At 37.5% G+C, this 27335-nt stretch overlaps 1 protein-coding gene across 5 annotated transcripts; it reads right to left on the reverse strand.

Annotated features, from left to right (window-relative positions):
* Window positions 1-27159, reverse strand: NEDD1 (NEDD1 gamma-tubulin ring complex targeting factor). Of its 5 annotated transcripts, none has more exons than XM_052774538.1 (15): window positions 27049-27159; window positions 25788-25931; window positions 23775-23869; window positions 22211-22327; window positions 20879-21019; window positions 13300-13529; window positions 11929-12130; window positions 10789-10975; window positions 7787-7918; window positions 7539-7586; window positions 6845-7068; window positions 5941-6097; window positions 5473-5629; window positions 3067-3133; window positions 1-2357 (listed from the first exon to the last, which is right to left on the reverse strand). In XM_052774538.1, exons 2-15 carry the CDS (start codon window positions 25921-25923, stop codon window positions 2253-2255), a joined length of 1998 nt encoding a protein of 665 aa, XP_052630498.1. In that variant the 5' UTR covers window positions 25924-25931; window positions 27049-27159; the 3' UTR covers window positions 1-2252. The 5 variants fall into 5 exon arrangements, with proteins under 5 accessions (XP_052630498.1, XP_052630499.1, XP_052630501.1 ...); XM_052774539.1 differs by having other exon boundaries at window positions 27053-27145; XM_052774541.1 differs by lacking the exon at window positions 27049-27159 and adding an exon at window positions 26897-26991.
* Window positions 27160-27335: the final 176 nt, after the last annotated feature.

Raw genomic sequence — 27335 nt, forward strand, 5'->3', positions numbered from 1 at the left:
TTTTTTTCCTCAAAAAGGATAAAACAAGCTTTATTTTAACATACAAATCAGCTTTGTGTACAAGGCAAAAACATACCCCTGTAGTGATAGGCATATTGGGTCTCCACAGAGCATGTGTAGCCACTTGCGCTACAGTAATCCTGAGATATGGGAAAAAGCCCTAAAAGCCTTTAAAAAAAGGCCAAAATACCTCCTTTTAATCACTTTTGCTATAATCACCTCCATTTGGGAATTAAGAAAAACATTATACAGCTCTGAGTCAAGAAAACAAATTACCTACAAGCCAAATACCCAAGATACTTGTCTAATTCCCTGCTGTCATCTGGGTATACTAGCAAGAGCACTTGGTAACAAATCAAGATATGCAAATATGCAAGGTTACTTCATTAACACTGCAAAGCATGTAGAAGAACGGCAAGATATTTTTGCAACCGTCAACACTATTGTCTTCACGAACTGTGCGGTCAATGTGTCAAGCTTACACATCCTACGAACTTTTATAAGTTCTCTACCTTGTGTGTCAAATTACTAAAAAAAAAAAAAAAAGTAACTTACTTTGCTTCCTTTCACCATGAAGTTATATGCGATATAGAAATATTTTTAAAAGCTTATAAAAGCAGTAGAACTGCAGACATTTAAAGTCCTGCCCCTAATATCAAAGACTACTTGAACACCCTCATTTTGCTACAAGATTGTATTTGTCATTAACCAACATGAAAAAAAAGGACATCTCTTATTAGAAAAAGCAGTTAAAGATAGGGAAAAGGTATAGATAGGGGGTTTTTTTAGTTTTATAACATATAAAAATAAGTTACACTATATATTATGGCTTTCTCATTCAGGAGAAGAGTGCCATCATGGATTTAAACACTAGATGTTGTAACTAATTAACTCACCGTGTTTTCAGACCTTCCTTGTTTGAGTTCTATGTGAAAAGAAACAACCAAATATTAGTGGGAAAATTAAGAAGCCTCTGAACAATTTAAATAGCAAGAAACAGTTGTAGAAGTCTTTCAGAGAAATTTTTAATTTAATTTAAGATTTTAATTTAATTTTTAAATTAATTTAAAATTGAAGTTTTAATTTAATTTAATCTCTTGGCACAAATAAAGGCCAAGCCAAACCTCCCATGAGCTTCAGCAGAGTCAGGACTTCATACTGAGCTTCATTTCAAAAATGTTTACATACAAGTATCATACCATTATGCTACTGAAGCAATGATTTCTCTTTACTGTTTGCTATGTTAATCATACAACTAAGCTACTAGTTAGATTTGGTATGCAGCTATCTCAGAAAGGCTACAATAACACTAAACCAACAAGATTCAAAACCACAACACAACTACTCAATATTAAGTGTTGTTCACTACGAATAAAAAGGAAGGGGTGGCGGGGGGGTGCAAAAGATGCTTAAGTCAAAGACTGAAAGAGCGCATTTACACAATGCTATATTATTAATGGCTGAGTACACTTACATTTTGAAGTCTACAGTTGCATTCAAATTGGACAAGTTATGACAATATTCAAATATGTGTAAATAAAAAGAATTCTAGTTCCATAGCTAAAGTTGTAACAAAAGTCTCATTGTGCAGTTAAAGTAGCATTTGCAACAAAGTTCACAGCAGACAAGCACAAATTTCAGACTTACAAATATAGTAAGAAAGATCATGGCACTGAATTTTGGAATATTTTCAAGCTCTAGTTTTAATCAGGATAGAAGAGTTGCCAGTTGAACAAAGTTAACTGAATACTGTACTTTCCAGCTCCTTATAAACAAGGCTTCACGTCATGCAGAAGATGAGCTTTCTCTCCCCTTTTTCTCCAAGAAAAGTATCCAAAAGGCAAGCTACAGTGATTGTTTCTGACAGCAGTAAAATAAAGCAGCAGATAGAAAAGTAGGTATATAAAAAAATTCTTACAGAAAGAGGCATCCGTCCTGGTTTGATTTTGTTTACAAAAAGGCACTTCACATATTGCTAAAACTCTGATAATGTACTTATCCTTTTAGTTTTTCTGTTAGAAGGATGTATTTCAAGGCAGTTAGCATGAGTATGCAAATATTCTTTATACAGTGTTTATCTGTTACAAATTTTATAATTACATATAGTATCTTACACCATTTAGAAGAAAAAGATTCATGTTCAAAATAATAGCAGGTCTTCATACAATACTTCAGTGATGAGGGATGATCTGTCTTAAGCAACACACCACCTGTAGTGAGTTCATGCTAATAAAAATAGCAGTGTAAATCTTTCAGAAGTGAGTCCTCAGTCTTTTGTTTTCCTCTCGTAGTCTCTCAATTTCCGCTACTAAGCTTTCATTTACAGAATATCTTTCAAGTAAAGCATGCATTTCATTCTAGAGAAAAGAAGAAAGTCCCAATCAGTAGCTATAAAGTTAATTATTCGTTTTATCCTATCCATTTTCATATCCCTTTTGAAAATTAAATAACCTAGATAACACTGTTTTTAAAAACTTTTGACAAGAAAAGCGAGATTATTTTTTTTATGCTGGCATACACTATTTTGATCATTAATACATTAGTGAATATTTTATCAAAGGATATTTTGCACTTCTTCAGGATGAGAATCTACTAATGCAGGTTCCATTAAGATGTTCAGTACTGAGAAAAGGTCTTTTTAATGCAGATCAAAAGAACAAAGATTCATAAAAAGGTGAAGTTAAAGAACACAGAACACAGTTCAGTATGCATGCAGTACCTATAAGTGAAGCTTTCTATTTGAATTCTATCTATCTATCTCCTCCTTACCCCAGCTCTTGGTCCTTTCCAAAGGACAGCTGAATTTGTTTCCCTTTTGTCTTTTTATAACTCTTGAAATATGGAATTCATGATATCTACCCAATGCATATGTTCCCTTTATTTCTCAAGCATAAAACAGTTTAACAGATTCCAATTCATAGTTTCCCCCTCCTTCACATCTAATCCTCCCTTTCTTGCTCTTAATAAGCAAAATTGACTTTCGGTTTTGAGAGAAGCAGTTGGCATGCCTTGGTATTACTAAAAATGAAAACCGAACGTATTTCCCACCGTGCTCTTTGTACATACCAACTGCACATGGAACTGCTTGATCATCTCCACTTGCAAATTCACAATATCTCGATGGCATGCTTCTCTGGGGGAAGAATTGCATAAGGACAGTCCTTAGTTTTATTTAGGAAGCTGTAATTCTCTCCAATCTTCAGCACCCAGAACTTGACAATTCCTCACCTTCATGACATTGTGAAACATGAGTCTAAAAACCCTCAAGCCATGAAACATACTCCCCTACCGCTTATTTTCTGGAATACTTTTGTTACAATGTTGACTTTCATAAGTACCATTTTTTCAGTGTATAAAAAGACAGGATTTTTTTCTCTTTAGAAATATAAATATCGATATAAATGGCAATATCAAGATTTTTTTTTCATTTGCAAGCTGTCAACTTCTCTCATTTTTACTATTCAAAGCTGATTTTCAGTCCCTTGATCACAAGTACCACAGAGAAAGATATTTATCTGTAACTGAAGATGCAGCTTTTCAGTACATCACTTTCAGCACTCTTTTGAAAGAGGGCCCAAAACATCAACTGTGATAAATGACACATTATCCTCAAGCCCACAGAATGCTCCAGGTTAATCTACATAAGGTGTAGTGGCAGAGCTGTCCATGAATTGACATGAATTTGTCAATTCACGGACAACTATTCCACACTACAAGAACCAAGCTTGGAAATACTCTCTGAACACTACACTAACACAAAGAGTTCCAGATGCTGAGGAAGAACAAAGAGAACAGCCCACAGAAAAGCAGGCAAGCTCCTATGCTCTTCCTGAACAGCACATCACAGTGCAACTGTCTGAGACTGAACACTGTGCTATGGGTACCAACGGCCTGAGAAATAAGGCATTTCTTAAGTAGACACACACAGATTTTATTTCATTCTCCTTTCCTAAAACATATAGCAAACCCAAAGGGAATATATTCTTCACTTTCTATTTCCACAGGTTACTGTGCTTCAGAACTCCTATTGGAGGCAGACAATCTTCGAGTACATCGAGCATAGATGCCAACCGGCAGCTTAGAAACCCAAAGATGTAGGTTATCTCCCAAAGACAGGAAGTTCAAGAAACAAGCAGCTTTTTGGAAACAAATGAGTTATAATATGCCTCCTGGTCCTTTTCTCAGGTCCTCGTTTTTTCCCCATTACTTGAAGAGGAATGATTTCAGGCAAGAATGGTAAAAATCCTTTCCTCAGATTCCAGAGGGTGAAAGGTATTTTTATCAATGAGAAGTTTGCAATGGCTCCCTTCCCTCTTACTGACCTCAGTACAATCCATCTTTTACATTCAGTTTGAATGTATCCACAATTTACAACTGGGAAAAGGGCCAGCAGAGCCTTCCAGCCACTCCAAGAAGTGTGGGTCAGTAGAGAAACACCATCTCTGAGGCTCCAGATCTGAGATAGTAGAAGTACAAGACTGACAAGAACACCTCCCAACACTGGGATGCCTGAACACAGACTTTAAAGAAAACACATCTGCAATCCATGGAGTGCACTTTAAGTCATGTGAAAGTTACGGGTTTTAATCAGATGTGCGATTATCGCCAAAAAATCCCAGGGGAGTTTTACTATACTGTATTCTTATTTAAAGACATTTAATAACATTCAATGTCTTTTTCTGTTGGCAGATACAGAACAGCCATAGCACACAGACCTGCTAAGCTCGTTTTGCATTGGTTTTTGTCAGCAACACTTTCCCTGCCCAGCAATCCTTTTCCCCTCCACCACTGGCATCAACCTACTTAATCTTAAACATGGGTTCGGAAGTGATCCCATAGATACAACTCCCTCAACTGCTCCATCTCCTTCAAACTCCACTCTAAATCCATGCTGATTTGACTTACTTCTTTCATGACAAGTGGAATGCTAGTTAGGTATCCACAAACACAAAGTATTCTGACACCAACTATCATTTACAGCACAGACATTATTTTAATGTAAAGCTTCACCAGTAGAAATACATACAGTATTTCACCTTACATATGCCAAGCTAACAACAATCAAAGCAAATACAAGTCAACTGTCTAGATCAAACTCTCCACAATGTCAACTTTAAGAGAAATTTCTCCCGCTGGGACAGGGGATGAGCAGGGAGGGAAACAATCAGCACAAGGCTTCAGGAAAGCAGTAAGGACCTCGTTATGCAGATAAATTTACCATCCGAGAAGTATTCAAACACTCATTCTGAAAACATGTTGGCAAAGCCATGCATTAACAGTCCTCAGAGACATCAGTCTAATTAGTCATTCAGAGCTATTAAAAATGAAGTTTCATACCCAGATTTCCAAGATTAGGGCTATTAATGGTGTCATTTCCTAACACAAGTAGAAATTTGTTAAAGCAGATGCTAAAACTTCTTACTAAGAAAACATGTCATTGAAAACAAAAATGTTCTCCATGAATACCAGTACCTGAAGTCATCCATTGTTTCTTGTATCATATTCTGAATGAAGTTTATTTGGATTGATGTCAGAGGTGCATTTGGTCTGCTACTCCCAATGGTTTCCACTATTTTTTCTGACAATGAACTGGCAACTCCAGCAGTGACAGGTGATGTTACCTTTGGACCTTTACAATTAGAAATAAAATAAAATTAAATAAATTTTTTTACAAAATCAGTGTAATGGAGTACAAGAGGGGTTTTTTATTTGTCTTGAGGCTTGTCAATATTTTATCTCAAATACCATCTAGTAAAAAAAAAATAATGAGATTTAGAATGAGTCTTTTCAGAGGCAATTAGAGATGTTCTAGGAGGGCTAACTGGATTTACAGAATAATCAAGACTGGATGTTCTGTTTTAATGCTAAGGCCATTTTATCAGGTTTCACATCAGTTCACAATCAACCACGCCTAAAACTGAGCCAAAATGATCAACTTACTTGTTGAGGTAGTACCATTTACTGGTAGATCATATGCAGGGTGAGCCTGAATATTCTTCACTAGTCTCTCATTTGTATCAGGAGCCTTTACAGCAGTGGATGGTGGTGGAGGACTTAAAGTTACAGATTCCGCACTTGATGAGCTTGATTTTGAAAGCTGACAATAAAAATAATAATTTAAAAAAAAAGGAAGGTGAACTCTACTTATTACAATTATCTAATTGCACTTGAAGGCTAAGTTTTCAGGAACGCACTTTCAAACATTTTTGGTTTTAGGAATCTACTCAAAAACATATGCTTTTCATTTCCTAGCAAGACATCTTAAAAACTGATTGCTAAAATATTCAAAATTGCCTCAAGTGCGCAGACACAGAAAGGAGTGCAAAAGGCATGGGCCTCTTAGTTTTCATATCAAACATTTTTCGGTGAAGTTACAAACATCATTCCTAGCAAACTCAGACTTCTCAAGAGCAATACAATAGGAGATATGGTCTCAGCAGAAGCCTATCAAAGGTATCTCAAGAAGGAAGAAGAGAGAGATGAAGGATAGGGAAGGAAGAGGGTGGAATTGACCTAATAAGCAACAAACAATCATACTGGTGCAACCAACTAATTATCATTCTTGATTTACTAGAAAAATCAAAATATTCCTCAGGCTAGCCCGGTTTTGTTCCTGTGAACTTTTGTAACCTGAGCTTACTTAAGAGAAACATAACATTTATCTTGCATTGCTGAAGGCCGATGCGCTTAAACTGAACAACATTTTACAGATTTGTGTCAATAGTGTGAACAGAGCTGCAAAATAAAGATTAGCTGGGACGCTATTAAGGATTTTTCCTTCAAGTAGTAGTATTCTGTCAAGATTCTAAGACGACCACTCATAACAAGAATTAGTATAGTATACCTGCTTTAAGACTTCTTTAGATTCTTGTTTTCCAAGATTTATTTTCTTAGTGTCAGTCTCTGAATGTTCTTCCTCTTCCTTAATTGGAGATCCCATAAGTGCATGTAATGGGCTAGACCATACCGGTTGTGCGCTACTGCCCACTGGGCTTCTTTTTACCGGAAAGGCAGTGGGGAGCTGTGGGAGAAAATCCAAACCCAAAAAGTAGGGCTGAAAATCCAGACCTAAAATGAAAAGGGAAAGGTGAAACATGCAGGACAAAAAACAAGCACACACATCAAATCAAACCCATACTGAAAACGCCTGTACACCCATGCAAAAGAAATAAACAACACAACAACAACAAAAAAAATCACCCAAAAATGCACCCCACAAAAACTAAATCCTTAAATCCAACTTACACTGTCACTGTCCTTATTAAAGTAATAAAACATGAAAAGCCTCTATATATCACTATAAATTGCATAAAGGAAAAACAAAATCACTTTAGGACAATACTCTTGATTTCCTGTTACCGTGTTGTGTCTTACCACCTCAATGTGTTAGACAATTTCCAGAAAAGTTCATTTCTTTCAGTGTCTGCTTTCATTGTTTGTTTATTTTCAATAGTACAACAAAATTAGCATGTAAGAACTAGCATAGGCCTCCAAAGGCCTACCAGTGACGAAGAAAAGTGTACTGAAAGTATGTTTACCATCTCCTTTTCCTTGAGGATCTTCATTCACTTTACTTGCAATAATATCTACAACATACCAGAACACAGACAAACTAAGTGTTTATTTAATGAAACCTACGTCAATATTCGTATCATAGCATCAAGTTCATAATCAAAGACAAATTAAAATACCAAGTAGGTACAGCGGTTGGTAACACACAAATGTCAAAATATCACACTACATGCAGATAAATGATGCTTTACAAATTTCAGTATTGGCAACTTACCATCTCTGACTGGAGAAAACACATCTCCTAAACTACTTCGACCCAAACCATCAAAATTATTTAAATCAGCACTTTTCCCATGATCTGTTTCTTTAGATGGAATCACATCCAAGCTGCCACTATGGGGAAAGCCTTAAAAGGACAGTAACATTCAGTTAGTAATTGACATTTTCCCAAAATAACATTCTTTATACCTAAACAATCTCACCGCCAGTATGATGCCTGGTAAGTCCAGCAAGCACTTTAGAACCTTCTACGGATTCCAGTCAGAGGGTCAACTTCAACTTCCTCATTTGGGCTGTCAATGCAGGTGAATATAACTAAAAGCTAAGATACTTACTAACAAAAATAAGATACACTTGGATCCCTCTCCTCTTTTTAAAAAGGAGAGTTGTCAAACTGGAGAATTCACTCATTTTCAAAAAAAATCTACATGATGGATGCAGCAAATTTATGGTGTATCAGCTGAAATGAAAACTAGTGAATGCACCTTCTGCTAAGAAAATAACCACATTCAGATGATGAAAATTTGAATTTATTCTGCAAGAAAAGAAACCTGCTTCACTGGGGTCATTAAGCATTCTAACGGAAATCCTATGAAACACCTATTTTAAAGCTTACCCGATATTAGAAATGAGCAGAGAATATCCTAACATTAGGAAATCAGAGTGGGGTTACAGTTGGAGACAGAAGAAACTTGTTCCTAGACCTTTCCCCACTCCACCCTCAAGCCCCCTCCCTGACCCAATCCAGGGAAAAAAAAGTTAGCTTTTGTGTGCATGGTAGCAGGAACAGTTTTCTGAAGAATGGAAGTATATCTTAAGTCCAAAAAACCACCAGTAATTATTCAAACTACAGTTTTTAGATGAGGAATACATGGAGAAGTGAATTGAACTGCTACGATAACCACCTAAATACCTTTCACAATTTAATATGTTTGAAAACCAGATCAGGACTGTAGGCAAGCTGCTATTCTGCCCTCACTGAACTCCTAACTCTAAAAGTACCTAGACTTTGCTTGTATAAGTTAAGATCTAGGCAAAGAACATTAATGCTATGCAATACATAAATAATTCTCCTATAAATAAATCACCTGTACATGCAAAAGCTTTATTTTGTACCTACTTTAATTTAAAAAAAAAATAAACAAACCACTGTTCATAAAACCTGTCACTAATTCTCTATGTGGGATTACTTGTTCAAGTGATCCAAATGTGACTGTGTGGATGACTACAATTCATCATGTCCAAGTATTTACATAAACTGGAACTTGAGTCATGTTTAAGATTTCACTTTTAAATGTATTAATATATCACATTTTCCACACCTTCAGATACATCAGTTGTGACACATACATAGGATGGCACTTGCTAGTTAAGTAAATACTTGGCGCACTGAGTCAAACTAGAAGTGCAGTATCAACCTGTGCCAGAATCTACAGAGGATCTACACAGAAAAAGCATAATATAAAATAGAGCAAAACGTCTTTTGTATATTTTTACCCGTTCCCCATAATCTAGATGTAATAAGTACCTAAACCAGAGGATGACTGTTAAATAGAAGTTTATGGGAAGCCAGCTCAAAGTACATCCAAACTTCTTATCGCACCCTGACTCCATTTATTCTTTTGTACTTTAAAATACCTGTGACAAAAAGCCCCAGCCCATTTATAAGCTGTATGAAGAGATTTTTTTTGTTTTAAATATGCTATCAGATCACTTTACTGAATGCCCCTTATTTCTCTGAAGTTAAACCCCATAATCAGGGTCTAGAAGAGCTTCCACAGAACAAATATAGCTTGTGGTCTCTCATCCATTCCCATTTTTAAGTTTAAAGACCGTACCTTCTGAAGTATACAGAGGTCTTTACTTCTAAAGTGAACACTCAGTTTAATGAAAAATATTTGGTTTACTTGGTAAGCCTTTATTTCCTTAAAACATTTATTTATTATGCATGGTCCTGTTTAATGGCTGTTACCCCTTACATCTTCAAATAAAGATAATAAATCATATTTTAATTGAAATAAAATTTTCCACACCATTCAGTAATGTTGATTAGCAACACTTCTTGCATACATAGGAAGCATTCTACTTCACCTTGTACTTCACTGCATACCCAGGGGAGGTCATTAATACACATCTCTATGAACTGCAGTGGCTTATTGCCTAATTACTGTTGCTAAATGTATTTCTCCTTATTTAAAAAAGGAGGGGGAAAGTGCTGTTGCATTAAAACGGCTTCAGGATTCTTTTTCAAGAATCAAACTAACAGTGTTACTAATTTGACCATATTTTCAGAACCCTTGAATTAAATAAAATTTTAAAAGTACATTTCATATAGTGGCAGAATTTTAGAATAATGCTCAGAATTCTTATAAAGAACTTGTTAATTTCAGAAGCGTAAATAGCAAGTACAGTTATACAACTAATCATACTTGCAACTATATTTAACATCTTTCCTACCATGTGATATTGGAATCATGCCTCACACAAAAATACAGTTCAGTTCTTGCTTGGGTGTTTGGACTAGGGGTTTTTTTTCTGTGTTTTGGTTGGTTGGGGTTTTTTTAGGTGAAGTCTGTTACTTCTGTTTATTAATAGAATTACAAACCATTAGCTCTGCACTCCATACAGACGTTGTGTCAGAAAATACATTATGTACATAAGGACAATCTACAGGAAGTCAGAAAGCAAGAAACAGCCCCACAATATCACCATAGAGTTTTCTCCTTTAAATACATACTTTTACTTCAAGTCCAGAATTTTAGATTTCCTGTGTCTAAAGCTTGTAGTAGGACCCAATTCACTTCTCACAGTCTCATGTGTAATGCAGTAGGGGAGGGAAAAGAAGGTGCAGATGTGCACACACGAACATCCAGTTCTTCCAAAGAAATTCCCTTTCCTCAGTGAAATTTTTATACTGTAATGGTCAAGATACAAAATATTCCTTCCATCTTTTATGTTATGCCAAATATGATTATAAGAGGAGGAAGACAACACTACCTGTTTTCTCCTGAAGAACATCTCCTCCCTTGTTCTCATTTGGCAATGTCAGATGAGATGAAACTGTTGCTGATGCTTGAGAGGCAATGTTTTTGATGCCAGGATTTTGAATTCCTCCAAGATTACTACCAGCTTTGACTTCTACTCTTTTGGAAGCAGGTTTATTTGAAGAACCCGTAAGGTTAGACTGAAGAAAAAAATAGAACAAATTAAGAGAAGTTATTATTCCTTCAGCTAAAAGTAAAAATATAAGCCAATATTCTTTCTGTTTCAAAATACTAGAAAAAAAAAATACAGTTCAAGTTGCAAAGGTTGCCTAGGAGATATGCCTTCACAAATATTAAAAAAAGTATCTTAATGTAACTTCAAAGCATGTGGGAAACATCTGTATTATTATATGAATACTGTGTGGTCCTGCAAAAGAATAGCAACAGAACTTAAGGTACCAATGGAGTGACCTGGCACAAGCCAATTTTGATCCTAGGCTTAGGCATAGGAAAAATAAGAGATTACGTTATCAGGGGCTCCAAATTGTAAAGCAATAGTCAACCACTAACAGCAAGTGTGCTAGAAGAGGAGGAAAAGTCCCAGAGCGGTGAAGAATCCACTTCAAAGGTTCTCTCCTTCTCCACTGAATGGACACGTGGGGTTTCTGGATACAGTAGAGCCTAATTAAGTCTTGGAAGAACCTCTTAAGCCTTTATTATTTAATCAACTTCTCCACCATTTATTTATATGTGCCTGCAAAAGGCCATATATAAGACCATGCAAAACACCTCAAGACGGGCAGCTCTGTGTCTTCCCCTTAAGTGGATGGGCCATTACAGACCTTTCTGCTACTGCCTACAAATGAATCTAAGGTGCCACAAACCGATCTGCAATGGCAGCACATTCACACCAGGAAACTTAAGACTGAAGTTTCACTCATTTCTATACTGAGGCTGGGCATGGGGGAATTCCACAATAAAACACCCTAAAATGACACTTAAGACTGAGCAGTTTATAATTTCTATGTTGGTATGAACCACTTTTGTTGGCATCTATAATGCTTAGAAACTGAATGCTAACTTTTTTTAGAACTTAATGCTTTGCTTTCATTAATCTGCATATTGAGCAATAAAAAGGAAATTTTTTTTTTACCTTGGAAAAAGTGCTACTGAACTGAAGACGTATGCATTTCACACAGCCTTTGTGAGCAATAACTGTTTTCACTGGTGATGTCAGTTGTCTTAAGTCATACTGGCAGATTTTTCCCCGGGAACATCCTATAGCCAAAGTAGTACCATCAGGCATGAAGTCTACTGTTGTCAGAGGAAAATCAGCTACTATTGTTGTCAGTAACCTTCAAACAGGAGAAAGGTGAGGATAAAGAAGCTTTTAGGGTTCAAAAGTTAGACTTTTCAAAACAGAGTTATCTAAAAAAAAAAAAATATAAAACCTTTCATAATTCAGCTACAGGTCAGTAGTTCCACTTCTCCAGTCCAAGTAACCAGTGGATTAGGCTTATATAATCACAGAATATCTCAAGTTGGAAGGAACCCATGAGGATCATCGAGTTCAACTCCCTGCTCCTTGCAGGACTACCTAAAAACTAAACTATGTGACTAAAAGCATCATCCAGGTGCTCCTTGAAATCTGACAGGCTTGGAGCCATGACCACTTCCCTGGGGAGCCTGTTCCAGTATAGTAAGTGTTTATGCTTAAATTAAAGACTGCATATGGTCAAAAAGATTTCACCAGGACAGGATCAAATTGCCTCATAACAGCAGTTCTGGCACCTAAATTATTTACTAGTATCATCATTTCCAGCAGCAATCATACTACATACACCCTGTAGTTTCCCAAGCCTATCAACTCTAACTTTCCCACAAGTCTAGGAAGAACTTCAGGTCCTAGTTTGCATCCTTCTGCTCCACCCCTCCAAACTAGAGCCAGACTCCTGCTTCTATTCAGCTAAAGTGAAAGCACAGCTCGCACTAGAACCAAATTCCCATGAAACCACTTGCCATCCTACCCTCTTACTACACAGTCCCATCACCTACACCCCACACTTTCTGCTTTTTCAGCCAATGCTCTCCCATATTTAAGGCTCACTACCTCAGCAACTCTGTGCACCACAGTTGTGTCTTGTACCTTGAACTAGAAAAGCAGACAAGCTAAGCTCAGGTGGGTGCAGGTCCTCGCAGGCTGCACTGCTCCTTACAGAAGCCAATTGCTCTGTATCAACAAGAAAAGCCCACACACAAGCACTTGGGAGAGGTCACTCACATGTAGCACCTCAATTAGTTCCCACACGCCTTGGGTTTTTTGATTGTTCATCTGGGTTGGTTTGTTCGTTAAATAAAAAAGCAAAACGGACCTTGGCACAGGTTCTCCGTTAGTGATATGCCACCACTTCAACCATTCTGAATGTGGTCTGAATTAAATATTTCATGTCATAGTTAGGCATGCTTTTTCAGTTTATAAAAACCAAATAAGGATCCTATAAAATCAAGTCTTTAAAATACTCACTTTTTACTTGAAGTGTCATAGAGAATAATTCTTTTATCCAAACCTACAGTTACAAGCAGCAGCTTATTGACTGGAGAAAAGCAGATTTCTGAAGCTGGTGCTTTATGAGTATTTTCAAAATTATGATATGGGTTCTGGCTATTTACATCCCATAGAGTTACATTTCCACTGTCAGAAACACTGCCCAGCAAGGATTTCTTAAAGGTTGAATATTTCAAGTGTCGAATAGGCTGTAAAACAGACATAAAAAATGAATTGTAGTACCACTACTAAACACCATATTAATTTATTTTATAAACATACACACCACATCAGGAATACAGATGTTACATTAAGGTAAAGTAGTTTACACAGGCTAGCCACTCTAAAAAATAAAAAGTAAAAAAAATAAAAAAGGTCATTTCACATTACAATGCCATTTTTGCTGTCAGGGGGCAGACTTGTTGTTTCTTCTAGAAAAGTTTCTTGGTTTGTCAGCAAGTATCATGCCATCATACCCACTACAAAAAAAAGACCAGCCACACCTAAAATCGAAGCAGTGAAAAGCTACATTATTTCACTCATTGGTCTCCTGCCAAGAATGTTACACTTAATTCCCCTCCACTGATTTTAAGTAGTTGGATATAGGGCAATTTGGTAAGACACACAGACTCCAGAGTTATGCAAGTACGTAGGTCCTGCAGAAGAACAGACTTCACCCTGAGAGCTAGGACCACAGAAGAGGGTAATATGCCTGATTTATCACACGCAGCCTTGCTATTGCAGAACCATGTAATACAGGAACTTAATTTGCCTTTCAGAAGCACGTAAGTATTTTGTTTCCACCATCTTGCTTCAGAGGATGTTTCGGAACCTATCTGCTCTAATACTAAATCACAATACTCAATTTCCAGATTAATTTTGTTGATGACCCATTTGGACTAATTCACCTCCATGACAACAACACCCTTACACTTAAATTGTTTCCTAACTCCCTAGTGCTGCTTTTCCCTGTTTTAATAAACAGCCACCTCACCTTCTTTCGGGCTTATTTTGCTATAAACCAGAAGCAAGACTCAGTTTCCTAAGACTGGTTTTTCAGTACCATCACAGTTTCTTTGTAACTCTCCCAGCTTGAATCTTTCCTGAATATGGACAACCAGAATCTTGTATCATCATAAAACAATTTTGCTACTGCCTTACAAAGGCAGTAACACTTCATCCATTTTATACTTATCCTGACGTATCCTAGACTGCATTTTCTTTTTTGTGATCCAGCCTGTTTTGGTTGCTCATTGCCATTTTATGATCAAGAAGCCCAAGTCATTCTTTCCCTTGGGAATTTTCAAATCCCAGTCCAACACAAAAAGCCTCACTTGTGACCTAAGCCTGGTACCTTGATTTCTATACTATCATTGTTGTTCTCACATCTATTATTTCAATCATTTTTAGATAGTCACAATCGTCTCTTACAGGCAATACCTTCCAACTGTGTCTCATCATAGCTCTACTTCTCATATCATAGCCGTTACTGAAAATATTAAACAAGATTAACTACTGATAACCCAAATACTGTTCTTTCAATATTACCTACTGTCTTCTTTCCCACAGCCTATTTCTTACACACCCTCAATTCCTTTCTAAACCTCCATCCTCTCTAATATTTTCTCACAAGGCACTGAATCAAGTGCTTTACTCAAGTCCAGACAGATGAGAGCCATTACATTTTATTTGTCTGAAAATGCTCTCAAAAAGCTATTATATTATTCTAGTGTAATCCACAACACAACGCACTGTACTGGATTCTTATCCTATTTCTCTCTTTCACTTCATTTCAATGGAGATATTTGTTGGTTCATATGCCTCCAACGTAATTTCTAGCACTTGTATTGCATGTCTCACTGGAAGCCTAATTGCTCCACAAAGCAGCAGCACGCTCAACTGCATATTCAAACAGGACAGAAGATGACTGTTTACAATTAATACGGTACTCTACTGGATACAACGGAGATATTTTTATCAGCATTTTTCAGTTTATTTACATTGAAAAAAGAAATATTGAGACAATCAGGAATAACAGCTTCAATTACATACATGAGCTACACGGGAAACATGCCTGCTCCTCACAGTTATCTCACTTCTTTACCTCCAGATACCTTCCTTACTGCCCTGGCATCTGCTCATGGTCCATTTTCTCCCTCCTCTGTTCTCCTGCCCACCACAATTACTCTCTCCTAGTTCTCCTCAAACATCCTTTGCTATCCTGCCAAGTCTCCCATTTTCTTTTCTCATTTTTCCTTCCAGTCTCACAGGCCCAAGGCTAGTTCTCAATTGTTTTTTCATATATATACCTTCCCCATATTACATCTGTTCCCCACTTCTCATTGAAGTCATGGTGCTTCCTCAGAGCAGCTTCACAGTTTAATTTCACGTTGCCGATGAAGGAGGTGTGAGGTGTGGAGAAAATCCTATTCACTCCTCACTTTCAGTGAATTAGGTTAGCAACAAACTTCACTTGCAACAATGCAATTGTTAGATCAGACTCAAGGAATGGAAGCGCCTAAATCTGTGCACACTTTTATGAGACAGTCAAATGCATCATATTGGTGTCCCTGACAGTATGCTACATGTCCAAGTTTCAAATTCTTGCCCAGACAGTTGGAGGCACGAAAGAACCTCATTTCTGAAAGGCTGCTTGACAAGACAAAACCAAAACATTTCTCCTCCCAGAGTGAGTCACTTAAATTTGAAGTTTTCTACAGAAAATACTTTACCTGAGAAACATCTAGGTGAAAAAATATAGCCTTAAGCTTCGCACAGTTAGAAACAGCAGACAACCAAGCCTCATATGGGAAAGCATCAAGGATTAAGATGCAGGTGGTCAAACTACATCACTTGCATTAAGTCTTAGGTACATTTTCCTCGTTTCCCACCCCATCCATAATCAAAGAGCAAATTAGAAACTGTATTTTCGAATGAGATTAGGCTTCATCAAGTAGCATTCTGTCTTTATCTTTAAAATGTTGACTTAACTCTACATGAACTTTATAACAAAACAAACAAAAACCCAACATGCTATCCAGCATTCACTGGAGTGAAGTTAAAATACACATACAACCACTATGAAATCTGACAAGTATACACAGAAAAATATCTTTTTTGTGACCCAGTGCTGCAAGGGAATGGGACTCCCTGTACAGGAAGAGATGAACTATTACACTTGATCAGACGTTGGAGCTATTTAGTCCTACACCGTATGAATGAAAGTGTTCGATACTGAAGTTCTGAAAAAGGTAAAAGGGACCCCTCCTCACCCACCACAGGAGACGGATCCAGGATAATCTAATGCTAGGAATAAGTCTCTTCCAATCAGTTAAAACCAAAACTTATCTCCTTTATAACATTCCTTTTGTTGTAATTCTCAAGTTACTTTTCCAGCCTTCTCCCTCTGATTACATTTATTGCCAAAGACAATGCTAAAAACCAAAAATCATCACGATCAACTGTGTTCAGAGAAAATGGTTTTTTTGTTTACATTATGTTTATGTCACTGAACATTACTGTTTAACTGTGTATCCCTTTATGTCTTTATTTAAGAGGTTTTTCTATTTTCTTCAGTTCCTTTCTTTTCTCTTTACCAGACTTCTTACCTACTTCTAACCCCTCTGTACCTCTGTCAATCCTAATTCTGTAAACATTTTTGAGCTGTCATGCATAATATTCTAGATCAGATTCTATCATCTATTTTTAATTTCAATACATGTTTCTTTATCTTATTTCTTATATTTTCTAATGTTTTTGTCTATCTTAGTGACAAGAAACTAATGCGTAGTCAGTCTTCACCAAATAGTCTTAAAAAAAAAAAAAGTCAATTTTTGCTTGGCATGATGAAGTCACACAGAACTTTGGTACACTCCTAGTCAGGTTTTTCCCCTGAAGAAGCTGAACTTCATTTGTCATTTCCTGTCCCTTTTCTTAAGTTACAGATTAGAAACAAAAGTTCTGTTACTCGGATTTTGAACACTAAGGCCTCCAACCCAGCCTAGCTGAAAACAGCCCCAATACAGTTCCTTGGCCTTTGTACTGCCAGCAATAGGAATCCCAAGCCTAAAATGGGCACACAACCCACACGGTTTAACTGCAAGGTTTACTAGTTACAAGAAAAAAATTAGCTAAGGATGTGGGAGACAAGTTAAACATTGGTACTTTTCTGAAAAGAAGCCCAAGAATGTTTACAGATTACAATTTCATCCACAAAATCAAATGGCAAAGGTGTAGGACATGTTTCACCGGGAAAAATCTGACTAGGCAAGCTTAAGCATCTTACCCGAATTGGATCTAGGGCAATATTTAAGATACTTGCTTTATTTTAAGTCAGCATAGCCATTCACTAGGTGAAACTCAAATATGCATAAGTAAATGTCTGAACAGAAGTGGGAAGGGGTCATCTGTTTTCTAATTATTTTAGTCATTGATACTAAACTCATTTCAAGATTGTTAGGAATGATGCAATTATTTGGAAGGAGTCATGTTTTGGAACTAATCTGTCAAAATTGAACCAAAAAAAAAAAAAAAAAAAAAGAAAGAGGCAAATATTAAGATGTAGTGAAACTTGCTTCAGAAGTACAACTCCTGATGATCTCTGGAAATTCTGCACACAGAGAACTACCAGAAAACACATTTAGCGCAAAGTGCTGAACCCACAAAGAGAAAATTAAGTCCTCTTTGGAACACTTTACCAGTCAATGTAGCACAAAAAGCCATATACATCTTTTTGCCTTCGCAGTGATTGGAGTAGATTTTCTGCAGAAAATAAAAGTACATTTTATCTTTAAGCTTCACAATAAGACAGCTGAACAAGGAACAGTGCACTTCAGAAAATGGTTGGTCTGTTGCTGAGGAGGACTAGCTACACTTAAGGCCTTTCACCACTGGAAACCAAGAGAAAAGCCCAAAACTAAACCAAAAGTAGTCTAGCATAATTGATTACCTTATTTAAAGATAGTACAGTTTCTTAATCTCCTTTATACCTTGGTGAGCCTTATAAGTGAGAAGGCAGATGTAAACACAGTTGATAGTCTTCAGCTTTTAAAGCTATTTCACTATATGGAGTGACCAGAACTCATCACACTTCTCTACAAATTAGCCAGCTGTTCAAACAACTAAACTAAATCCTGTTGCTAGGAGAACAGCACCAGGCAGGGAAGACTTGAACAAACATTATGTTTCAAAACAAACCTTAATTCACCTTCACAACAGCAAGCAGATAAGAATCTGGTAGTCTAAATGAATACCAACAGCAAAGACAAATTATGGGATCTGCAAACAGCTCTGTGCAAGAACTCAACTCTAATAAAGCACAAAGGTGTTTCTAAATCAAAATCAATTAATAGAATATAGGCCAAAACTCATATGAAAAGAAAATTGTTTATAGTCACAGAAAACACTGCAACCTTGTGCTATTCTACTACTTGTAGAGTCTATACAATATCAGAAATTAACTGGCAAGGAAACTACATTCCACCATGCTCAAACAGAGACAAGCTAAATTTTATAAGGTTAGTTTGACCTCACATTCCCCAGTTGTAAAAAAAGTTACTAGGAAGTGGTGACCCTTACTAAGCCAGACAGCTAGTGCCAGGATCAAGCAGGACAATACACTGTGTATCTATTCAAGCTTACTCTTCAAAAACCGGGCCCCTAAACTATAAATCGAGTAAAGGCTTTTTAAATTTAAACAGAATTACACAAGTCTTCAGATATTTGCTTCACTACACAATTAATCCTGCAATTCTCTACAAGTACCAGTTAAAACCCAAACCCAAAAATAAAGCTACTTTTGCACATAAGAGCAAAGATAATTTTTAGGATGTAAGATAAGCTGATAAACTGGGACATCCAAGTAGTCATCCCATTACACAATTACAGCTCGATTCCATTTTAAATTAAGGCTGCAATCAAATAACTGCCCCCCTTTAGAAAATGTTACAGGCCCTTTAGAAAGTGAACAATAGCTCTGTGCTTGCAATTACTTTGATTTAACACTTCAAATATCCTTATCCATCTTAAAGGTCAATCAGCTTTGCAGTAGGCCTCTTGATTTCATCTGCCAAAATAGCTATTCACTGCATCACTTATTCCTAATCACTTTTTGGTGGAAAGACTTGAATATATCAAACAGGTTGATGCAAATCATCCTCATAAGAATTTTTTTCATCTTCCAATTAGCTAGCAACATAGCCCCCACTCTGGATATTCACCTCCGCTGTGTAATCCAGCCATGGATATCCCTGTACCTCCTGTCTCACATCCACATTTTTCATAAGATCATAACAATCAAATCAGAAAAATGAACCGACTATATAGATGGATTTTTAAGATCAAACCAGGTATGAAGTACAATTTTGCTTCAATATAAGTATGAGACTATAGTGATGGATCAAAGACACTGCAGCACCCAAGAGCAGAGACAGTTTGAATTTAACAGAGATTTTTCAACAGAAAGTATACCACAATTCCCGTGATGCTATAAAGTTGTAAGAGATTCTTCATCAAGTTATATTGTTCATGCTCGACAGGAGAAAAATTTAACTTTACACTCTATCTGCAATCTAGGACTGAAAAAGCTGCTGCAGTAACAGAAAATAAGTCACAACTTCAGTATTCCCTGCAATATTAAAGGTCAGGTTTAGAACCAAAGCAATGGTTCTGCATCCCCTAGGCAGCTCTTATCACTGTAAAAATGACTCAGTAAAAAATAAAAGAATGCCTAGAATGCAAACACTTGGCTGTGCCTAAAACAACATTCACACTAAGAATGCACGCTGGAACTTCCAATGGGACAACACAGCTCATTTACTACTGCAGATGCCCTGGTATCAAGGGAATTCCCCTAGTGATACCCACCAATTCTCCAGTATCCTTTGAGTCTACAAGAAGGAATTCCAGTGGAAAACCCTACCAAGGCCCTTAAGTAGCACATATGGTTTGTGTTTGTCTTTTGCACAGTTTTCCTTCAAACTAGTTATCCAAAATCTTGCCTAAACACCTAAGTAGGTAATATAAAATCTCATCACTTTTCAGTTTGAGCAGCTGTGCAATTTTCATCTCCAGATTAAATAAATTTATTATTTCCAAATGCAGGCTTATATACACCCCTACTGTACAGATGGCTCTGTTCAGGTGAACATTTGATTACTTTGGGTAAGTCAGAACACAGGCTACATGGTCTTTGTTCTTTGCAACAACATACATTGAGTCGTACATTGAAATCCTGCTTTGGTTTGTAAAGCCAACTGGTTTTTGTTCAGTTTTAAGATGTGTAGAAGTTTGTTCTTGAGAAATCAGAGTCTACAAAGTAAAATTTGCTGTAACCTGTACATAAGTAAAGGTACTTGAGAAATTTGTATTTCAGTGTTACCTATTGTTTAAGGCTAGAATACACACAATGGTCTAGTTTTTTCTTTTCTGTAACTGCACTCTTAAAAATTAAAAGGAAACAGATTAACAAAACTTAAAAGCTCTTGATATGTACTTTCAATTTCTAAACACTGTGAACTAAAGCTTCATACCTGAAAGGAACTTAATACAGATAGCCTACCTGACGGCTGCCATAACCAAAGGGAGTACTTGATAAATTGGTGGTAACACTGTGTAGGATAATTTCACCACTCAAAGATCCAGAAGCAATGTAGCAATCATTCCAATTATATGTAATACATGTGACTTCATCTTTATGATCCTGTGGGGGAGAGAGGTTAGAGGGAAAGGGTTAAAGACATTCAGGATAACCATATTCCTTCCTAATCCGTGCTTTTGCAGAAAACTTCAGTTTGATGGGTTTTTTTCTGACCAGCTGTAACATTTAAAAAGATTATTTAAGAGTTATTATGGAATATCCCAGAAAACAGCAGCAGAACACACTGAAGATCAGCCATTATATTTGAACCACTGTGTGATTCTTTTCAAAAGATTGTTTTAATAAATTAGTAAAGATGATGCTGTAATTATATATAATATTTTAATGAGAGAACCATAGAGGCATCTACCACAGGTGTCATTAATGTTATTGTAAGTCTTCCAGAAACCAGTGATATTTGAATAGACTTTCTGTGAATCTGATGTACTACTGCCAACTTCCCCTTCTGTCACCTTTAGCATTAACACCTATAATTACCAAATAGCTTTTTAGTATAGTCATTTGCAATGATGATATTGTGTTTACTGAATATACAGGGGAAGACAATCGAGTACTCCTAGCCCAAAAAAGGAGAAAAAAGATATTTAAAGTATTGTATTAGCTACTTAGTAGTTTTGTTTCTAACTGTAACTTTAAAAGTCCAAGAAAAAAAGAATAAATCAAAGCTAAAGTTTTATAGCCTCTTTAACAGTGATCCTAAATAAGGGCAAATCATCTACTGAAGGCATCGTGGAAATATACTAGACCATCCTAAGTTTTGTGCATCACAACAAGGTTTTAGAGAATTCATACTGGATCAGTTAGACGACAACCATGTCTCAGTTTTGCATAACATTAGTTCTACTACAGTATTCTACAAATACAAAAGTGTCTTGTTTGACATGTCGGAAACAGCAATTATCTGAAATGCTGCCCCTGGAAAAAATCCCCATCAGAGAGTATCAATACAAATTCGCAAAATAAGAAGCCTATTCTGAAAATTTAAACATACTTTATTATAGAATTGTACTCCGCAGACATCAAGTTAAGTATGCTTGTTAAATTAAATTTGCTATTTACAGCACATAAAGAACACAAACTTGAACAAGACATGTATGTGTGCTAGCTCCTATCTGCGAACTTGATCCTACAGATACATGACTTCGAGAAAGTTTTTTTTTCTTGTTGTTTTTTACAGTTGACAGCAAAACCTATAACACATGAAAGCTACAGCTCTTCCTCAGACAAACTTACCTTAAGGCTACGGTAAACCCTTCTGGATTTCAGATCCCAGATATTAACTGTGTTATCAAGGCCTCCACTCGCAATATATGAAGAACTAGAATTCAAGCTCACACATGTCTGTTTTGCCTGATGGAGAAGGGAAAAAAAGGTATGTTAAAGATAATGCAGGGATTTATTCAAATCTACTGAAAAGCATATTGATGTGTGTTTTCATCTTCATTAACACAAATAGTCCCACTGACCAATGGAACCATTGCTACACTACAGTCAAAAGGCATTTAAAATCCAGTCTAGTTTGGGCATATGTTTAATAGACTTTAAGATCTAAATACATAAATTAATAAACTCCCAAATGCTCACATTTTCCCATTCCAAATTTTTTTAGCGCCTTTTCCTTCAATATGCATTTTCCCTTTAAATTATAGCTCCCTAAAGTGCAATCATAGACTTCTATTCAGGTACTGAGTTTTAAAAAGAAAATGCTAAGTTTAGAAAAAAAACTCCTTAAAAGAAAATCAAGAAGTTGTCTAAGTCATGTACTTCACATTCCCTAAACATTACAAAGAATATTATAGCAGCAAACCTCATAATTCGGTAAAGTGATTCTTTTTAAAATAATCACTGAAGTACCAGCTTTTGAAAAAAATGTCAATCTTAATGATAGATCTACATCGAGGACAAATTATTATTCAGTTCTATCACGTTGAAAATTCACTTTTAAGTTCCTGAGATTTGAACTATGAAAAAACAAGTCCATCTAATTATTGACATGGAAAAATTGGAAATGATTGCATTAGTTACAGATCAGATTTAGTGAAATCTCCAGGACAAACACTTCACCTTTGAAAGCGTTTGCTTCAGCAACCTAAAAGCCGGGTTTGAACACCTTTTCTGAAAATTTCCAGTCCAAATTAGCATTACAATAGCTATCCAAAGAGAATAATTAGAATGGTTTAGAACACTAACAAATCATTCAAACAACCACGACGAGAGACTCTTCTAAAACTAAGTCCAGCTTTCTGAAGAGTTCATAGTGCCATGCTTCCACTTAACAGGAAAAAAACCCTGACCATAACAGAAGTGCTACTATTTCACATGTTTCCAGAAGCTACTGCGTGTGCACTCCAAGAACAACCTTTAGATAGACTCTTAAGTTTTTCAATGTACAATGCACAAGCATGCATAATACTGACAATTCAAGGTGGAAAACTAAGTTCAGACTTGAGCTCTGTTCCATCGCCTACACATTAGATCAAGTTCAAACCACTGCCTCCCTTGGGCTATCACACTGCGGCTCAACAGGCAAATTACCCTAGCAGAAAGCTACCAGCATCAGAAGCTAGTACAACTGCATATGTATTCTCTTACTGGTAGAACTATTTAAAAACCACTATTCCCCTCGCTCTTTATATGTATTTAACTATGCACAAAAAAATGTTTTTACATACATGTCATAACTCTAACAACAGTAAAATTAAATTGACCCCAATATGCAGAACAGATGTGATACAAACAGTACACAAGGTGGAGTGGGGCGGGGGTAAAAACAGGGACCAGCATTACTCATACTTACTCCTTCACCTATTTCAAAGAGTGGAACAGGTTTGCTTTTACAGCTTGAAACAACTATTTTATCACCAGCAGCAGAAGCAGTGGCCAGGTATCTATCTTAGTCACAAGTTATGGACCATAATTGTATTATACTGGTGATTAATAAAAGCAACAGTAAGTTTCCCCTACCGAACAGAAGACAGATTGGCTAAACAGTCTAAAGTACTGTACCTTGAAGGGACCTAGAAATAGAAACATAAGGCTATTTTCCAAGCTTTCATTAAAAAGCTCTTGCATTAACTACAGCCCTTACTTCCCAATACAAGGAAAAGCAATTTCTTTCAGAGAGAAGAGAAGAAATATCTGGCAGATATTATTTAAGAGCTCTTCACCACTAAGGCAGCTTATCTGCTCTACAATTTTGTTTCCCCACCACTCCCAAGTAAGAACCCCATTTATCACTAAAGTTCAAAGGAATGTCTGTTGCTGTTAGCAGACTATGGATTTAAAGAACCTGTTGGTGACAAACGTTAAACTATTTCACTATATAGTTTCTCGAGTACAATGAATGTTTGCTAATTTGTCTCCCTCTGTACTGAGGGGAGAAAAACAAAACCCCCCAAAAGAACCTTTCATGACACCACCTCCCTCAAAGTAGTAAGAAAAGCCTTCAATACAGAAGTACAGAGCAGGGAAACTGCCTCTGCACCCCCAACAAACGAATCAAGTAATCATTTAGATCCATGTCCTGAATGTCTTCAGGGCAATGCTCATTGTGATTTTATATTTGTTTATTTAAGAATACAGGTTAATTGGCTGGACTTAACACTAAAGAACTGGTAGGCAGATTAGTGCTTGCTATTTCTTTCATTATTTTAAGGCACCATTTTAGCTTATAGAATTATGCAGTACCAAACCCAATGCTCTACCCCTAACAAACATTCAAAAGCATATAGGAGTAAGATAGTTCATTGTTGCAGTTTCGGGGGATGGAGAGGAGACTAGGCAGAAGAAAGCATTACAAGACAGACTGCCTATTGCTAAAGTTTACTAAACAACACATATAAGTGCATATACATATAAAAATACTATATCTATGCTTCAATTTCTTTGCAAGCTCCATACCTAAAACATTCATTTGTGCTCTAATTATTTTAACTTTTCTCTCATACATCCACTTATTTGCAGACTTAGAGGACAGAGATTCAGAACTTGCAGGACCTAATTGTTAAGTGCCAGCATCCTGTCCTTCTTTTACATCAAGATCAGACATCACTGCCTGTTCCCATGACAGTCAAGCTGTTCACCTGACAGTCCATTGTTTTCATGAAGTTTCTTGTATATTTACCTAACACCCGGCACCTCATATCACTATTCTGTAATAGGCTTCCAAGACAGAGGTGAAAGTTCTAAACAGGCCAGATCCATTTTCATGCATAAATCACCACCATCCTATGGATGTTTTCCTACACATCCAACACATTTGTGCTTCCTCTGTAAATGCTACAAACAGCACAAAGAAAACCAGGGCCTACAGAGAAAGAGGTAAGTGTACACTATCAGAGACTATCAGAATCAATGAGAAGCTGTTCAAGGAAAACAAACAAACAAACCTTTCATTACAGTTTTCCTCTCTACACTATGTATAGAATTTTACTACACGAGCAATTGTTTTGTTCAACCTTGTCAGTAAATTAAGCACTGCCTTGAAAGTGAATATTGTAATCAACTATCGAAGAAACAAATGAGTAAGCTTTACAGTTGGTAGGCAATTCAAGCATATCATAATCATTAAAAAAGTGTTAGCCTCCTAAAGAAAGAGAAACTTCTTCAGAAGCATTCACCAGCATGAGTTCATTTTGTAAATCGCTTCAACACAGAGAACCACAACGTTTTCTTCACAATACATACAAATCTTTTTATACAAGACTTCAAAACTGTATCAGGCCTGTGATTTACAGACACTTTAATAAAAAAAATTCACTGAAATTTCGCAGAACGCCCACAAAACTATGGCTGAAACTGTAAAGGATACTATTGCTGGCCCAACATAGTGAGCTGACTGGATGTGGGGGTGTATGTGGGTTGAACTGCTCCACCACAGTTAGAGATGAGGAATCCCATATTTTAACGTCATCTCCTGATGAAGCAAAACGTATGCTTTCTTGCATGGCTGCACCTGTTTTTGCAAAAATAAATAAAAAATTAAAATACATATAAATAAGAAGTAAAAATATACAACAAGCAACTTCACAAGTGAAAAATAATTTCCCATATACCATTTAATATTGTCTTCTTGATAACAGGGACATTGAATTGGAGTTACACAATTAGTACTGTTCAGCTGAATATACTACTGAAAGCAGCAGACACTCCGCACTTTTGTTACTTTAATTCTTGCAGGAAAGGTATGCTTTCCTTTTCACAAAGGAAAAGCCAGCCCCTCTACGGCATCAAGAGACTAAAATGATGCTTGTATCTCCACAGAGTTTACAGCTGCCTAACACGAAGCCGTGAGCATCTCAGGGACTCATTTCCCACCAGCAGATGGAGATACACAAACCAGAATCAAACCGACTGTTGGGAGGGGAAGGCTGGAAGTTTGGATCTGAAGGACTCACTTCAGCGTTTATCTCACCACCTTAAAGGAGTCATCCGAGAATCCTTTAAACTAAGCCTTTAACGGAAGAACACGAGCGACAATGAGTCACCTTTCAACGCAACTTACACAACATTAAAAAACCAAAAAGACCACCAAGGTACTACCATTTGTTTGGACCGACACCGTTTTAAGAGTTAAAACCAGGCTAACCGATTCCAGGTGTGTAAAGTTTATTCTCAGCTTTTAACTCTGGGTAATTTTAAACCAGCAACAAACAAGGACTCAGAAGGCTTTCCTTCACCTGAAAGCAGAACCACCCTTTAGCCAAAAGTTTCCGGGACACTTCCACACAGCTTTGGGCCGCGAATTCTCACTGCCGAGAACGTCCGAGAGGTGCACAACACTCAACAACACCACTCGGGACGCTCAAGTTCCACAACCGCCTCCCTCGGCCGTTACCCAAGCCATCAGCCGGCGGAGCTGCTCCCCGCTCCTTCCCTACTCCTCCCGCCTCTCACGGGCCTTCTCTCCCCGCTCCCCACCTTCAGCCCCGGAGGCCGCGGGACGACCCGCTCTCCGCGCCCCACGGCCCCGCCAACCGCCCGGCCCCGCGCTCCCGCTCAAGGCGGGACCCCGCTGCGGGCCGCCCCCGCGTTCCGGGCTCTCCCTCCACCGCCGACCGCCGTTAACCCACCTGCCGGGGCGGGCACCGGGCCGAGCCCGAGCCCCTTCCCCTCACCGGCCACCGGCGCCTCCTGAGGGATCGGGGCCCCCCCTCAGGCGCCGGCCACCGCGATTGGCTGAGACCTTCCTGCTCCCAGTTCTCGACGGGGTCCGCTCGCCCTTCGCCGGCCAATGAGCGCCGCCCTTTGCCGCGCGCCCTCCCTCGCGGGCCGGTTTGCCGCGCCGCGGCCCAACTTCGCCACCCGTCCCAACAGCCCCCGCGCGCGCGCCTTCGCGTCCAACCCCCCCCCACCCCCA

The sequence above is a fragment of the Harpia harpyja genome, chromosome 23 (assembly GCF_026419915.1).
Source record: "Harpia harpyja isolate bHarHar1 chromosome 23, bHarHar1 primary haplotype, whole genome shotgun sequence".
NCBI classification, from domain to species: domain Eukaryota; kingdom Metazoa; phylum Chordata; class Aves; order Accipitriformes; family Accipitridae; genus Harpia; species Harpia harpyja.